General features: G+C 34.9%; 1 protein-coding gene across 1 annotated transcript in view; it reads right to left on the minus strand.

The window, feature by feature from the left end:
• Nucleotides 1-15,437, minus strand: part of LOC145673154 (3-ketoacyl-CoA thiolase, mitochondrial-like) — a 38,783-nt gene extending 23,346 nt beyond the window's left edge. The window contains exons 1-2 of the mRNA XM_081742581.1: nt 15,234-15,437; nt 5,951-6,117 (exon numbers count right to left, since the gene is read on the minus strand). Coding sequence (XP_081598707.1) covers nt 5,951-6,117; nt 15,234-15,252 — 186 coding nt within the window. The 5' untranslated portion in view covers nt 15,253-15,437. The remainder of the gene's footprint in view (nt 1-5,950; nt 6,118-15,233) is intronic.
• Between the last annotated feature and the right edge of the window lie 977 nt (nt 15,438-16,414).

Below are 16,414 nucleotides of genomic sequence, written 5' to 3' on the forward strand. Positions count from 1 at the left end.
TCGAATTCATCATCATCCAACCTTGCTTACGTAAGTGATAAGGGAACTCAATTCCGTTGGGAAAATGTAGTAAGAACTACCGAAACTTTACAGATTTAACTGCACTAAACGCAATAAAGGAAAGTACAAAAATTGTTTATTATTATACGCCAATTTCTCTTTTAGGTCAGTACCAAAATATCTATTTATACCGAGAATACAAATTAAACTAATTTTTCTTGAATTTCTAGTAACTTTCAATGTAACTTTAGAATAAATAAACTTTTGAGTAATTTTTCTGTAAGTCGTATTTATATTTATTTATTTTCTTAAACTACAAACACTCGCGTGGCCAATATCTTCAAATGTTTGATGTTCAAACAATAATTAACCACGTTTCATTAACATCATAGTATACTATTACACATAGGTCTTCCCATTGGTCTCGTCGCCCCGGGTTCAATTCGGGCAGAAAAGCATTGTATTTCGGAGGTTCGGATTAGCGCTGTTAAAATTATTTGAATATTCGTTTTCAACATGCGAATAATCCACTTTTCGATATTCGAAGAATCAATTATTTAACAGCACTAGTTCGTTTTTCATCTTAAACCATGAGCCACATCTCATACAGTTGTCGTGCTCAAAAAAGAAAGTAAACTTCAACAAAAAACGAACAAGTACTAAATATAGGGTGTCCGCTATTCCTATTAATATTTCCAAAGGGTCCATTACTTATAACTACACTCGAGTGGGATACAAAATTTGAAACAGTATACAATTTTAAAAGCGATTTTAAAAGCGTTTCTATATTCCATAGAAACTCGCAATTATCAATTTCTGTTGACTGATGAGAAAACCATCAAATTCCGGTAATACAAAATTTAGCTCCTGTATTGTAAAAGAAAAAATATCTTACTTTACACCTTTATAATAAAATATAACAATTAGAGATGCAAAAAGGCGGCTTTTTTGAATCGTTGGTTTTTTTCACATAAAAAGCCGGCTTTTTTGGGAAAAAAAAACTAGAATTTTGGAAATTTTGGCTTTTTTCAATTTCACGATTTTTCTATCCAAATACCTTTCTTATTGTATATTCTATAGTTAGATACGAATTCCATGACCTAAATGCCATATTTAGCTCTGTAATTCACCATCAAGATGGATGGAGAACATGTTTTACGAATTGAAGAATGTAGTAAAAAGCTAACATGAAGAATGTAGTATTTGAGGGCAATTTTACAGGATATTTAACTTTATTTTAACTTTTGAGCTATAGACATTTTTTTCTTCTTTAGATCATTTTAGTTTGTCATCCGTCTTTCATTTCTAAGAGCTTAGTACTCTAGCTTCTAGCACAAAAGTTAAACTTACGTTTTTCTATATATCCGTCAAAGCATACGTTTTTCAATATGTCCGTCAAACCGTACTTCCACATTTCTGTTATACTGTATTTGTGCAATGATTTAGCAATCATTTTCCGGATACATCCTTGAATACCAATTTATACAAATAATCAGTAGCGGATTTAGAAAAGTACTTTGGGAGGGGTTTCTCTGATTGTTTCGTTTTCTAAAAAGTCCTAATTTTATTTGGGAGGTGCTTGAACTTTATGAGTACAGGCATAACTAATATTTCGTTTCGTTTATATGTTTAGCAATAATCTTCCGGATACAACCTTGAAAATCATTTTATACTGAGAATCAGTGGCGAATTTAGAAAAGTATTTTGGGAGGGGTTTTCTTACTACTAATGTTTAGTTTTTCTAAACATTCGTGATTTTTATTTGACGGGAGCTTAAAGTTTATGAGTAAAGGCATAACTAATAGATTTATCGTTCGTTTTAGACATTCCGCAACTTTGGGGAACAGGCTTCAGTCCGGAAGACCGACCCCCTAACCTTCGCAAAACCGTCACTGCTGGTAATTAGTAATAATAACTATTTAAAAACAATAAGAAAGGAAGTCGGCCAACTCCTACACTCCTAGTCGGCCAGTACACGCACTATTTCTACATTCACAGATGGAATGAAGGAATGCTTTGTCAGAATGGTCGAATACTGGATTGAATCCCGGACTTCCCGATAGAAGCGCAAAAGCCAACCACCTAGTCATGTTTGTTGTGCAGTTGTATGTAGCTTAACTTAAATATATTCCGTAGCCCTTTCTTGGGGGTGGGTGGGGGGAGTTCCGTAATATGTTGAATCCTTCTTGTTAAAAATTCAGAAAACTTGAGGACTGGGTAAACCGTGATGGTGGTCAAAACAAGGGCACCCATGTCGTGGTTTCCAAGGGGGGGGGGGCAAATATAAGCGACGTTTCAAAAATAGTTTCAAATTTTGCTGTAACTAATGTAAAAATTCTATTGGATTTTCGATATTCTGAAGTACATTTTCCTCTAGGAGGGCGAGCGCCCCCCCCCCTTGCCCCCCTGATGGGCGCCTTTGATGGTGGTTATAAAAAACTTAACTGTAGAATTTCAAGAATATACAGAACCAAAAGTTCCAGATGTGCAGCCTTTAATTGTATCATATAAATCTAAGTATTTCTCTTATGTTTAATTTTATTTTGTTTCAAAAAGAGGGTATGGAATATTTTGAAGTAAAAATACTACATACAATTTTGATAGTTATTTGTATATTTTTTAAAAAGAAGTTTTTACTTTTAGGGTTGGCTCGTTTACACCAGCTTTTTTTTAATAACTGGTTTAAACCAAAATAAATAAATAAATAAAATAAAAAGAACAAAAATACGAATCGTGTGAACTTCATGGTGACGTTTCAACATGTCAAACCATCTGCATTAGTCTTATTTCCTTTTCACCTTTTAATCAAGGTGTCCCATGTTCAATTCTCGGTCGAACCACAACCCTACTTTCATGTGTAAACCAAGTAGCAGTTCGGATGTCACTTTAAGCGAAAGTCTTCTCCTTGATAACCTTGGTATTACGTAAGGATGTTAAGCCTAAACATACGAAACGAAACGAAACAAAAGTATATATTTCTGCATGCCTGTTGTTTTATAAAGAAGCCAAGGTTGCTTAAATATACTAATTGAAATTGGTAAAATTTATCGATTGCCTACGTAGCTTCCAACATTAGCTTGGATTGGACTTTCAGTGATATCTACATACTAAATTTGTAATTTAATACCTCAATTTAGCGTACTGATTATAATACGTTGACCTTTAAATTTTACATGGAAAGCAATAACAGGATTTTCCCGTTATTGTTTTACATTTAAAATAATGACGGGACTTTCCCGATGGTTAGGGCGGGAGTTTCTCAATTTAAGAAATTTGCTGACCGGACTTCTTTAAGCTTATGGGACCTCTTTCAGCATAACCCCGTTGTTGCATAATGACACCAAGGCGAAACAAACTTATTTCTGTGAATAAAGCAAAATATCTAAATTAAAAAACCTGGTTTAAACCCCAAAAAAGCCTGGTTTAAATTGTCCCCAAAAAACAGGTTTTTGGCATTTTCAGAAACAACCATGATTCTTGCCAACTCTGCTTACTTTTGTATATAGGAGGTTATTTTTTTTTTATTATATACATTGGTTAATCCTTTGGAATTCATAATGTAAAAATGTTGAAGTAAAATTGTTTAAAATATCTTTTCGAAATTCATGGTTTATTTTCGAGTTTTTATATTATTATCGGCATCAACCACTAATTAAATGACATTTTGTGTTATAGAGAAGCGAAACAAAGTCTGCTTTATCAATTTAAAGCAGAAGTTTGAAAAAAGAACAAAATTTCCCACGCAAAAAAACGAAGCAGAAAAACCGAGTTTTTTTCCCAAAAAAGCCTGTTTTTTTCCGAGCCCTTGCATCTCTAATAACAATACAGTTTCAAGGCATCTCTCGCCTCTTTTTCGATGTGACTTTTTCAACTGGTCTGCTAAATATGACATGTTGATGGAATTATTCATTCCGTAAAATTCTATAACTCGGACGAAATACCTTTTAAAATTAAATCCTATGCAAGTTCACTCCATACCTCCAAGACCCGCATAATCCTAAATATCACAATTTCCTATACTTGAAAATATAAATTACGGGTATTTGTATAATTTATTCTTGTTATACAACATTACTTTTATTTCTCTTTAATCATGAGCGAGGGTGATTTCAATTCTGTTATTAAAAAAATCACGTCATATACACATTTGAAGAATGAAAAAAAAAAAAAAAAAAAAATACATTTGCTTTGTCTCCAGTTGGGCCCACTTCACGTTCTCGCGCACGTGTCCTTCAGTCATAGCATCGGTGCCACCAATCCAGACAACAGATACGAACAAAAGGCAGTTCAAACAGGTGTCTCTTGCATCCATGTCCCTGACTTCGAGGATATACATACGATAGTTTATTATAAGAATGTATCGGTCGGAACAACTAGTTTATTATAAGGATGTTTTTGTATTCTTAAATATACTATATCCTATAGCACGCACCAGTAAATATTCATCAACTGTACTTTGTTTACGTCACTTTTTTTCCTTTTAAACAGGAGTTAGACATTTGATGGCATCCAGATAGGCGTCATGTTGGCATTCCAACATGGCGCCAACCTGACATTTCACAACTACTTCTGTTATTTAATTTTCTTTTTTCTCTTTTTCCAAATATTTCTCCTTACTATCTAATGAAGCGATTATCAAAAGAGCATATAGTGTACTTTTCTGGTAATTTATTTGTATACATTTCAACATGAAGGTCAACAAGAGCAAAACACAACAGTAAGTGTGAGATGCAGAAGGAAAGGAACAACAAGAAAAATTAAGATCAAATTGTCACCTGGTTGAAGAGGTATACAAGTTCTGCTAGTTAGGCACGTTTCCCATTTATCTGACGTACACGAAATTCATGACATTTCCAGGTTTTCCTGGTTAGGGTTAACATATTTCCAGGTCTATATATAATGTAAACAAAAGCAACTATACTTTTCCCGATCAGGGCCTTCCTCATTTACTATGCATGCAGCATATATATATATATCCTTTACCAAATACCCGGGTAAGGTATAAAGAGACATGGATTCTAAGAAGAAAAAATTCCATACTTAAAACTCCCGACTTTTACAGTTTTTGTTTTTCATGAAATTCTCCTGACTTTTTGCCTGTTTACAAGTAAGCTGAATTCCCTGACTTGTCCAAGTTTTGCAGATCATTGGGAATCCTGTTAGTGAATAAAATAAATCTATAATAAGTGCAAACACGAAAGAAGTGACACTTTAACACAACGCAATAGACAGTAGAAATATTAGAATCTCTCTCAGACTATGTATCTTCCTTTCCTCATTTAAATAATTCACTTCACATTCAATGTTAATATTAAGAATACAGAAGAATTATCAATTCTTCCATAAAGAAATCGTCGAGAAATATTTTTCTAAAAAGATATCCACTTTAATAAAAGATCTCTTTCCAACTTTGAATTCTTGCACTAAAAATGCAAAATGTGTATATAAAGTGAGTGTATATCTTCACGTGAGTGACTTAATGTGGCGAAAAAGCCCATAGCTTAAGAAGTCGAAATCAATTGGTAAAAATTCTTATAGATGCAGTTAATGGAGATAATGATTCTACTTATCATTTTAATAATTTGAAACAAGGATATTTAGATCGGGCTCATACCAATTCCTACGTAATTTCCTCAACCAATTGTAATAGGTCCCACAGATTTCGACCTTTAAAGTTTATTTTCCCACGTTCTTCTCAATTTATCACCGAGAAAGAATCATTTTCCGTCCGATGTTTATTAGACTGTTTTATCTCTTTCCAAGTTCCAGTTCCCTACAAAATGCGTTTCTCCACGGTCGCCATTTTTTTCAGCACCAGTGTACTTACGTTGTCACACATTGGATTTGTGTATCGTTTATGTGTTGGCTTAATAATATTTACTTTCTAATAAGTAATATCACGTATATAATTAACAATGAATTATTAATAAATTATATACACAAGACATACGCTCAAAACATTGCCAACTACAACTGAATCCACCATTTCTGGTTTAACGTTTCCTGCGGCAAGAGCTGCCTTTGCTGCTACCTCCTGAAGATCTACACATGTTTTTTCCACAAGTTTTCCTCCAAATGCTCCAAATGGTGTTCGCTTTGCAGCAACAATGAAAATACCTGTAACAAGAAAAAACATACAATTTAATATTTACTATAATTTGTTGTCAAATATCAAAGTATCACATATCGGATATAAAATTGTAGTAAGTCTTAGAAAATACTTAAAAAAATACAGGTTGATGCGTGTTTTTCGCATGAGTAGTCTTTTTTATCACACATCAATTCGCGTGCATATTAACAATTTGTGCACAATTACATATCAGGGCGCATGCGCCAGTAAAATAAGTGTACAATGTCTTAGGGAACCATTTCAAGCAAGAAAAGAATGTAGAATGTCTTAGAGAGTTATTTAAGCCACTTTTTCTAAAATTAATTTGACGGCATACTATAAACCTGCACGCCAGAGGTGAGCGTTCTAGTACTTGGCTAGAGCAAATGGTTGAATATTTAGTGATGTACTGGTAAATTTAGTTATCTTAATGAAATAATCGTTAAAAATCTCGCCTACATACTCAACTGATTTTAAACTTCTCAGAAATAAACAACTTGTCAGCACCATACAAATTTCGTAAGATACAATCTAAGGTGACAAGAATTTTAGTTTACAAATTATGGGATACTTTGTTCATACTTCCTCAGAAACGGGAATTGTAAGTGTCTTGTTTGAGAATCAGAAAGAAACGGGACAATGGTCCAAAAAAGGAACTAAGGATGATAGACAAACTAAGGGGAAAGAACGCAGAAAACTGTTATTTAGCCTTGATGTTAAGAGTATGTTCCCGAGTCCTAAGAGAAAAGAAATAGTGAAAATAATAGAAGAAGAAATGCTAGGAAAGAAAATAAAGATTGGGACAATAAGAAGAGTACTATAGACATAGTGGATACTATATAATCAGAAACAGAATTTTAATATTAAAAAAAAAAGAAAAGAAAGAAAGAAAGAAAAGAAAAAAGAAATGAAATCTTTCAGTCTAACATCCCACTATTACGTCTGACGATGAAAGGCAAGTGAATGACGATGAAAAATCGGTGGAATTATAATGTGAGAGGAAATGGCAGTACCCCGAGAAAACCCACAGACACGATGTTGTTCACCACAAGCTTACTTGGATGGGGATCGAAACAGGGACCCCCACACCAGAGATAAGCCCTTTACCACTGAGCCACCGTGCTCCTTGATTATAAAAATGAAGAAAGGACTCAATATAGGATCTTGTTTGAGTCAAGCACTGTCAGATATAGTAATGAACCGATGGGAGAACGAGACAATAAAAAGAGAAGAAAAGAATGCTCTTTTTTTTTTTTCGTTTTGCAGACGGCTGTTTAAGAATATGGAAGGGAACGAAAAGGCAGCTGGAGAAATTAATGAGAGACGTGAAAGATGAAGACAAGGGCATTAGACTACGAAAAGACATTAGAGAGGTAGACAAGGAGTAAAATTATCTGGATATTAAAATAAAGAAGTTGGTAGAAGGAGACTTCATTACATCCTGGTACCAGAAAGTGTGTGGTGCGAGCGTGTAGTGCCACAAAAGAAGTGATGTGGATGAGGGTACGAAGAAAAGACATGTTCAGAAGGGAAAGACATGTTTGTAAGGAACAAATTTCTGCAGGTGGAAGAATTAAATACTAAGTAATACAGCTGTATTTTAGGTTTACAAGTTTAGGATTATTAGTGTAAAATCTTTACAAGTGCTTTACGATTATTAAAAGTAACTGCATATGAAATATGACTGGATTAGATACTATTTCTCTACAGGTGGAATATTTCTGCACAGTGTAAAAAAACCTGTATTTTATATTTAGAAACGTAGCGTTACTAGTGTGAAACCATTACAAGTGCTATTGGAACTCGTATCATTGCAAAAACCCACATGTTATCACTACCCTCGCTCACGCGTATACTCACTATCATTGACGCGTCTTCTCCCTTCGGATGCCTCCCCCCTCGCTCTTGTCCCCCAGCTCCGTCGTGCCTTAATTCGGATAGATAACATTCATGCTATTTTGTGGCCACCTAGCACAGCTTGTTTTTTCTGCACTGTAGTTTTATACCATATATTTGGAGGCAGTTTTTTAAAACCAAATCGTGAAAGGATTATAATTTTTTAAAGTTGACCTGCACGCTTTCATTAACGTAATTCCACGTAGATACGTGTTTCACAGGTAAGAACACAACATATTTTGATTATTTACACACTGGTCTATTAAAATATTATTACGGATTTGAGATTACCTGCCACAGATAGCTGCCCTGAAATACTAAATTTGGAGGAAATGAACATAATCAGACGAAAAGTCAGGATGAGAGTAACAAAAAAGGTAGTAATGTTCATCAATGTAGGGTAACTAATTACGAAGAAAACCTAAGTTAAATTCTGGACTATACAAGATGGCCACAAAGTCCCCGTTATCTCTGAAAATAAGTAACATACACTACTAAACGTAAGTAAATAACTACACGGAAAGAACTGAATGTCATGAACAATGCTTTCGAGAAGTTTTTTTGAGATAGGAAACATTAAGGATAGTTATACACTACGAGATAAATCCTAGGAAACATCTTAGGTTTTATCTTCGGAAAAATGTTATGACATATCTCGCAGGACATCCTACCCTTTTGTGCCATACACGGAAGAGTTTGCCTGTCTGACCGAATGATGGTTTTAAATAATATGAAATAGTTCCATTTAATAAAGTACAAAATTGATGAATTCCTATGCTAACTACACTGCAGATCCTTCTGATATTAATACCAGGCGCTATATTGTTAACATCGAAAAGTCGAAAGTTATGAAAATATCCTGTGGAAACACGCCCTTACGGGCCAGAGTAGAACAAACAGAACTTGAAGAGGTCGATATTTTCAAGTATCTGGGAAGTATTTTGACGAGAGACTCTTATTGCATCAGAGAGATGAGGCCAAGAATTGCCATAGCTAAAGAAGCATTCAACAAAAAACGATCACTCTTAAGTAGCAGGCTCAATATTGGACTTAAGAAGTTGGTCAAGTGCTATATATGGAGCATTGGACTGTATGGTTCAGATTTGGACATTACGGATGTTAGAGAATAAATATTTAGAGAGCTTCAAAATGTGGTGTTGGAGGAAGATGGAGAATATAAAATGGACAGAGAGAGAAACAAACGAAGATGTTTTAAAACGGATAGGAGAGAAGAGGACACTTCTAGCCACCATCATTCGTAGAAAGGTCAATTGGACTGGACACATCTTGCGAAGAAATTGTCTTCTTCACACCGCCATAAAAGGAAAGATGGAAGGGAAGCGAGGGATAGAAAGAAGAAGACAGCTGATCGACGATTTGAAAGAGCGATAAGAACGATAACAGGAATTCCAGAGAGAGAATCTTGCAGACATTTTTTCAAAGATTTTGGAATAATGACCATCCCATCCTTGTACATATTATCGTGCCTTATGTATATCAAAGAAAACTGTACAAATTATGTTATTCGAAGTAGTGTTCACTCACACAATACAAGGCGCAAAAATGAAATAAATATTCCCAATGTGCGGCTGTGCAAAACTCAAAATAGTTATAAATATATATGGATGAAATTGTATAATCTGTTGCCACTTAGAGTGAGAGAAATGGAGATTAAAAATTTTAAATGTTTTTGTAAAAAGTGGCTCTTAGAAAAGTGTATATATAGTATTTCAGAATTTCAGGAAGAAATTTCAGGATTAGAATAGAAAAGTAGTACTAGGTAAAATATAAAATATTGTATTGATTAATTAAAATTGTAAATATTACATGTACGCAAACTTAAATTTTGACGTTGTCTATTACATCATCATGTTGTTTAACGACAATAAATTATTCTTATTCTAAGATACGAGGAAATATTGGGAGTTAAAAGAGGAAGGTGAAGATCGAGAAAAGTGGAAGAAGCATTTCCAGGCCCAAATCTTATATTGAAAGAAAACATCCTCATTTGTCACAGGACCTGTCGAAAGGCAGAAAAATTAATAATAATAATAATAATAATAATAATAATAATAATAATAATAATAATAATAATAATAATAATAATACTGTAATAATATTGTTAAGTTAGATACATCTTTAAAAATATAAAAGTCAGGAGGTTGATGTTGTACTTTTGGCACACCACATTTTAGATGATTTACAGTAAAATTCAATACTCTGCATGCAAAAGACTATTTATAAAAACGAATTTCTGCAAGCAATAGAATTAAATACAAAGTAATACACCTGTATTTTATGTTTACAAGAGTAGGGTTACTAGTGTAAAATCATCCGTTTTACGACGGATAAAATAAGCGAGGGACAATGTTTAGCAGAAGGGGTGAGCTATTTTTCCTAAGAAATGTTACAATTTCAGTAGTTTTTGTTCACATTAGTTTAGTTTAGGTTAGTTACGGTGTTAGGTTATGTTAGATTACATTAATATAGGGTCCAGGATACTTTTCTAAAAATGATAGAATTTCGCTTATTTCTATTAATATTAGGTTAGTTTCAGTCAGTTTAGTTTATTAGGTTAGATTTGGTTAGGTCGTGTTAGGACTAAGTACTTGCATTTTTCATTTCTCCTGTAAATTTCGTATTTTTACGTACTTCTGAACCCCTTGTGCGAAACATTTACTGAAGTGAAAACATGAAAGATGACCAATGATACTGTTTTCCGCCATCGGTGTACTTCTGCACAGTTGACAGAAGCTATAATTTATGTTCACAAGTGGAGCGCTAGTACCATGACAAGTGCTATGATACCATGACAAGTGCTATTGAAACTCGTATCAATGCCAAAATCCACTCGTCTTCACTACCTTTGCTGACGCGCCTGCTTCCTTCGGATGCATCTGTTGCTAACGCTCGACCCCCCACTTTGCCCTGCGCTGACTGTTAGATAGCATTCGTGCTTTCAGTGGCCACCTAGCACAGGTTGTGTTTTTTTTCACTATAGTTTTAAAACTATACATCCGGTCGCTGCATTTATACGCAAATCGTAAAAGAATTGTAGTTTTTGATCAATTGCATTTGGTGGTCCCTTGAATTTTATCTATGCCATGTGAGATATTTTCATGTCGCTCAGTGCAAATCATATAGGAAACAATAAGAAGGAAATTAGTGTCAAATTATAATTTTTCAATTATTTTGAGTGGTGCGCCAAAAGTAAACCTGCACAATCAGAAGATAAATTAGCAAAACATACCTCATCATTTGTTTTGTTTGCACTCTCTCCCACTTTACGTCTCTTAAATCAAAATATTATTACTATTATTATTTTGAAATAGAGCATGCTCTAAACTAGAGAAATCTCGTAGGATCGTTCAGAACACAAAAATGACATGCGATCTGATTCCATATACGTTGAGATTTTGACTCTAGGACAAATCGTAAGATATTTCCTAGGATCTATCCTATAGTGTATAGCGTGCCTTAAGTGTCCAATGGATCAATCTGTCGACTGCCATTCACATGACGAAGTATAATACGCCACCAGCTCTATGCGACATTTTGCGAACCATTGCAGGTGTAACTTGAGTGAAAGCTGGTTTCACAGCTTCTGTCAGTTCAACCGTGGTATCGTAACGGTTTTGTGCAACGATGTCCTTTATAAACCCCCATAGCGTATTATCACAGGTAGTAAGATCTAAGCTTCGTGCTGGCAAGGCAAGTGGTGCAGGCAAATCCGGACTACCACGTTCTTCAATACAGTAACTGGAAATATCAGTCATCGTTGACTCAATCAGAAACAATGGAAAACCTTACATCAGCATTTATAAAGGGGTAACGGGAAAACTTACATTAGCATTTATCAAGGGGTAACGCGACTTGTCAACCTGTATGACAGGGGTTGTCAACCTGTATGAATTCGCGTATTGGTGCGATATTAGATGAACAGGCAACAGAGCATAATATAGTAGTGCTTCAAACCTACTGTCTTAGGTGCCTTCCGTTTCAATTCAGGCAGAGCATGTACCATCACCATCTCAGATATTGTTGAAACTTATTTTTATAGCAACTAGACACTTTTTTTTTTTTTTTGCTTTGTCGAAAAAAAAAAAAATCCCGTCAAGTAATGGGCCATCAAAGACGGGGAGTACAATTTATGAATTGTAGAAGACAAGGAAAATGGTCAACTTCGGAGCCTCACCATTCGGCTATGGAGACAGAGTTGTAATTCTTGTTGTGGTATGTACATAGGAATACAAATAAACTATATTTTATCATAGTTTGGTTTGCGCATACGTATCTTTTTGTACATAAATTAACAAATGAACGTCAATTTATCTGAAAAGTCGAAGTTTGCTTTTTTTTTTTTTTTTTAAGCACTTCCGGTTCGAATTTTAAAATTCTGTTTTCACGGTTGGGAAGACCTAGTTACCCGCTTTCCGAAAGAAATTTTGTATCGCTTCTATGTGCAGCCGTTGTGTCGCAAAAAAATTGAGAAATTGTAAAATTTTCAAAAATCGCCATTTTCTCGAAAACACCATCTTTTAAAATTCTGAAATTTTGTCAGATGGTTCAACTTTACATGAATAATAAACACACCAAATACCATTCTCGACCAATGCTTCATGAATTAACTGCAGCCTTTTAAAGTTAGCGAAGTTTCGTTAACTTTGATGTCACAGTTAGCAACACTGGGAACAAGAAAACCTTTTATTTTTCATGTAATGAATGTGAACCAGAAACATCATCAAATCATTGCACTTTTATTGTTCCCAGTGTTGCTAACTGTGACATTAAAGTTAACGAAACTTCGCTAACATTAAAAGGCTGCAATTAATTCATGAAGCATTGGTCGAGAATGGTATTTGGTGTATTTATTATTCATGTAAAGTTGAACCATCTGACAAAATTTCAGAATTTTAAAAGATGGTGTTATCGAGAAAATGGCGATTTTTGAAAATTTTACAATTTCTCGATTTTTTTGCGACACAACGGTTGCACATAGAAGCGATACAAAATTTCGGAAAGCGGGTAACTAGGTCTTTCCAACCGTGAAAACAGAATTTTAAAATTCGAACCGGAAGTGCTCAAAAAAAAAATTCGCAAACTTCGACTTTTCAGATAAATTGACGTTCATTTGTTAATTTATGTACAAAAAGATACGTATGCGCAAACCAAACTATAATAAATATAGTTTATTTATATCCCTATGTACATATCACAACAAGAATTATAACTCTACCTGTCTCCATAGCCGAATGGTGAGGCTCCGAAGTTGACCATTTTCCATGTCTTCTACAATTCATAAATTGTACTCCCCGTCTTTGATGGCCCATTACTTGGATGGAAATTTTTTTTCCGACAAAAAAAAATAAATAAATAAATAAATAAAATAAAATAATAAAATATGGGTCTCTTAAAAACATGTATAGTTGCTATAAAAATAGATTCAACAATATCTGAGATGGTGATGGTACAATTTTATTTTTTATTTTTATTTTTTATTTATTTTTTTGCCTGAGTTGAAATGGAAGGCACCCTTATTAACTAATCTAGGACATGTCTGGAAGAAAATACAGAGACGTAGAGCAGAAAATAATAATAGAGAGAGTTGTATCTGAACCAAATGTGGTGAAATGGGGCAAAATTTTGACTGCTAATTCATTTTATGGATAAATAGATTTGTAAAATGCAGGGAAGAAATGTATTTCACAACAGGATTGTGCAAGTAATCAAAATATATCGGAATCTTACATGTACAAGATAGAAACACTAAGTAAATAATATGCTCTTTACCATGTGGTACTTCATAAGAAGACATGATGAAGTAAAGTGCTATGTGAAGGCAGTGTACAAAGTAATCATAGAAGGTTCGCAAAGATGTGCCACAAGAAGGCATGTGTTGTATGCCACATGATGTGCTTTTCACTATCCTCGTTTATGCAAATACTCACCGTCGCTAACGTGCTCGTTTCCTATGTACGCATCCTATGGCTGCCGCTCGGGTCTCCCGGCTTTATTCGTTTCCTGACTTAGCATGATCCGTTCATGCTTTTTTACTGAGCCACCTAGCACAAGTTGGTTCGTGTCTTAAAGTTAATCGTGTTTTATGTCATATGTGCACACACACAGTAGTTATACTCAATTCTCCTAATATCAATCTGTACTATCAATGCAACTTCTTCCTTAAACTCTTTCTAAGGCAGTATGAAAGCATTTCTTGTTAAGAGAAGTTCGTATTTCATGAAAATAAACAGTATTCTCTTCTTTGGCAGCTGGGTACAGGAAAGAAGTATCTTCGTATGCGTCTTGTAATTTTTGATGTTCCATGAACATGTAGTTGACCCCCAATCCTTTCTCTAAAAGTTTATTTATATTATACTGTGGTAGGATGCTTTTTATAGTGTGGTTGGAAACATGAGAAGAATCCATTGTTTCCGTTACTTTTCAAGAGTGCGTAATTTGCAACACTTAACAGTTGGAAAGTACGGTATTGACTTTGCGCAGTATACAATACACATGGATACGTATCTAGTGAAGAGCAAATAAAGCGTAAAAATAAGAAATGTTAGTGCTTATGAAAATGAAATCTTTGTGTTTTACGTCCCACGGTTATGCCGATTAGCCTAAGGAAACGGTGATTATGAGTAATGAGTGAAATGGTGGAATGAAGACAGTGGGAGGAAACGGGAGAACCCCGAGAAAACCCACGCACACGGTGTTTGTCCACCACAAAGTTCACTTGGCGGGGGCTGGGATCGAACCCGGGACAGATCAAGCACCAGAGGTGAACGCTCTACCACTGAGCCACCGCACCCCGTTTTAAAAGTTTAAGAATGAATGACGGAAATGAAAGAGAAGTAATTCTAGGTATGGTATATTAAAATAACAACAAATAAATAGTAACACAATACTAAAAATTGAGTTAGGTTGGTCTAAGATTACTCCAAATTCGTTGAAAATTACTCCTAAAATTAGATTAACTATATAGATAACTCGAGATTTCGGAGGTTTGGGCAACCGGAGGTATGTTCCTATTGGGATGGAACAATTTTATATATTTATTTACGTGAAAATCAACTCACCTTGCAGCATCTGGATATTTGCATGTATTGATTGATTGTTTTAATGGGAACGTAAATTTACATTTTTGCTACTTAGTTTAAATAAATCTAAAAACAACTAATGACATACATAAATACAAGGTGGCCAAATACCAGGCCACCACGCCTACCTTTCGTTAGTGATCCCATTACAAATTAAGATAATAGATCTACGAATGAATTTTTGATCTTGAAGAACAAATAATTCTAGGTATCCACACTACAGTAGCTGTTCTACCACCATTAATCTATCGGAACAGCTTATCACTTGTCTGAATCCGAACCGTATGACACAGGAATTTTGTATACGCGGTGCCGGTGACTGACCTAATAGCTTGCGTGCGCATGATGACTTGCAGCTTGCAGATATTCTATCATAGTGGACCAAGTGCTAATTTGTTTACGTAAATGGTAAACATGGTACAGGGAATACGCCTCTTTTTGCCAGAAGCAATAGAGGTAACAGTGTTTTGAAAGAAATACATATATTCCATATTTCATGACAGAATAAGGACACGCTACTCCAGTTTACAGAAATAATCATGAATTCATGTTCTATATTTTTTCTATAATACCCCGGTGTTCTTATATCACGAATATGAATCTATGTCTACAGCAGTGGCGCAGAAATAGGATAGGCAGGGTAGGCACTGCCTACGGGCACAGGCATTTCGGTTTCAGGTTTTAATGATAATAATAATAATAATAAAGAAGCAAATTGTATACATGAAACCTCAAGTTTTTGCTGTCTTCATTTCCGAACATGGCTCACTTCGCTCGCAGTTTATTACATTGGCGTATCAAATTATTGGCATTACTGTAAACTCCTCTAGGTTATAGCACTGTATGATTAAGAAATTAATCCTCCTGTATTAATACGATATCAGTTCCATATTACATGTACTGAGCTTACTAACTTCAAATAAAATTCTCCTGCACAACAGACTTTCAATAATAATGACAAATTCTATGACCTATAAGATCTGGATTAAAACGAGTTAAAAAGTGTTGCCATGATTATGAAGCACAGCACAATTGCCACGTACCGCGGCCAGACAAAACCAAGCCAAGCACCAAGAGACGGGCAAACTTGGCAACTGCCCGGGGTGCCAACGTCCGGGGGCGCTCAACCGAGCACCTCAAAATAAATTTTCGAACGAATTTTCTATTATCTCTGTAATAAAATGTAGGCCCTGTAGACTAGGTGGTAAGGGAGTCAAAAGACATCTTGGCCGGGTGAAAATTTTGCCTTCGCCCGCTCCTAAGATGACATGATGTTAAATGGATGAGAAGGATACTGATCTATTTTGGC

Source organism: Thermobia domestica, chromosome 16, assembly GCF_964235325.1.
Source record: "Thermobia domestica chromosome 16, izTheDome1.hap1.1, whole genome shotgun sequence".
Taxonomy (NCBI): Eukaryota; Metazoa; Arthropoda; class Insecta; order Zygentoma; family Lepismatidae; genus Thermobia; species Thermobia domestica.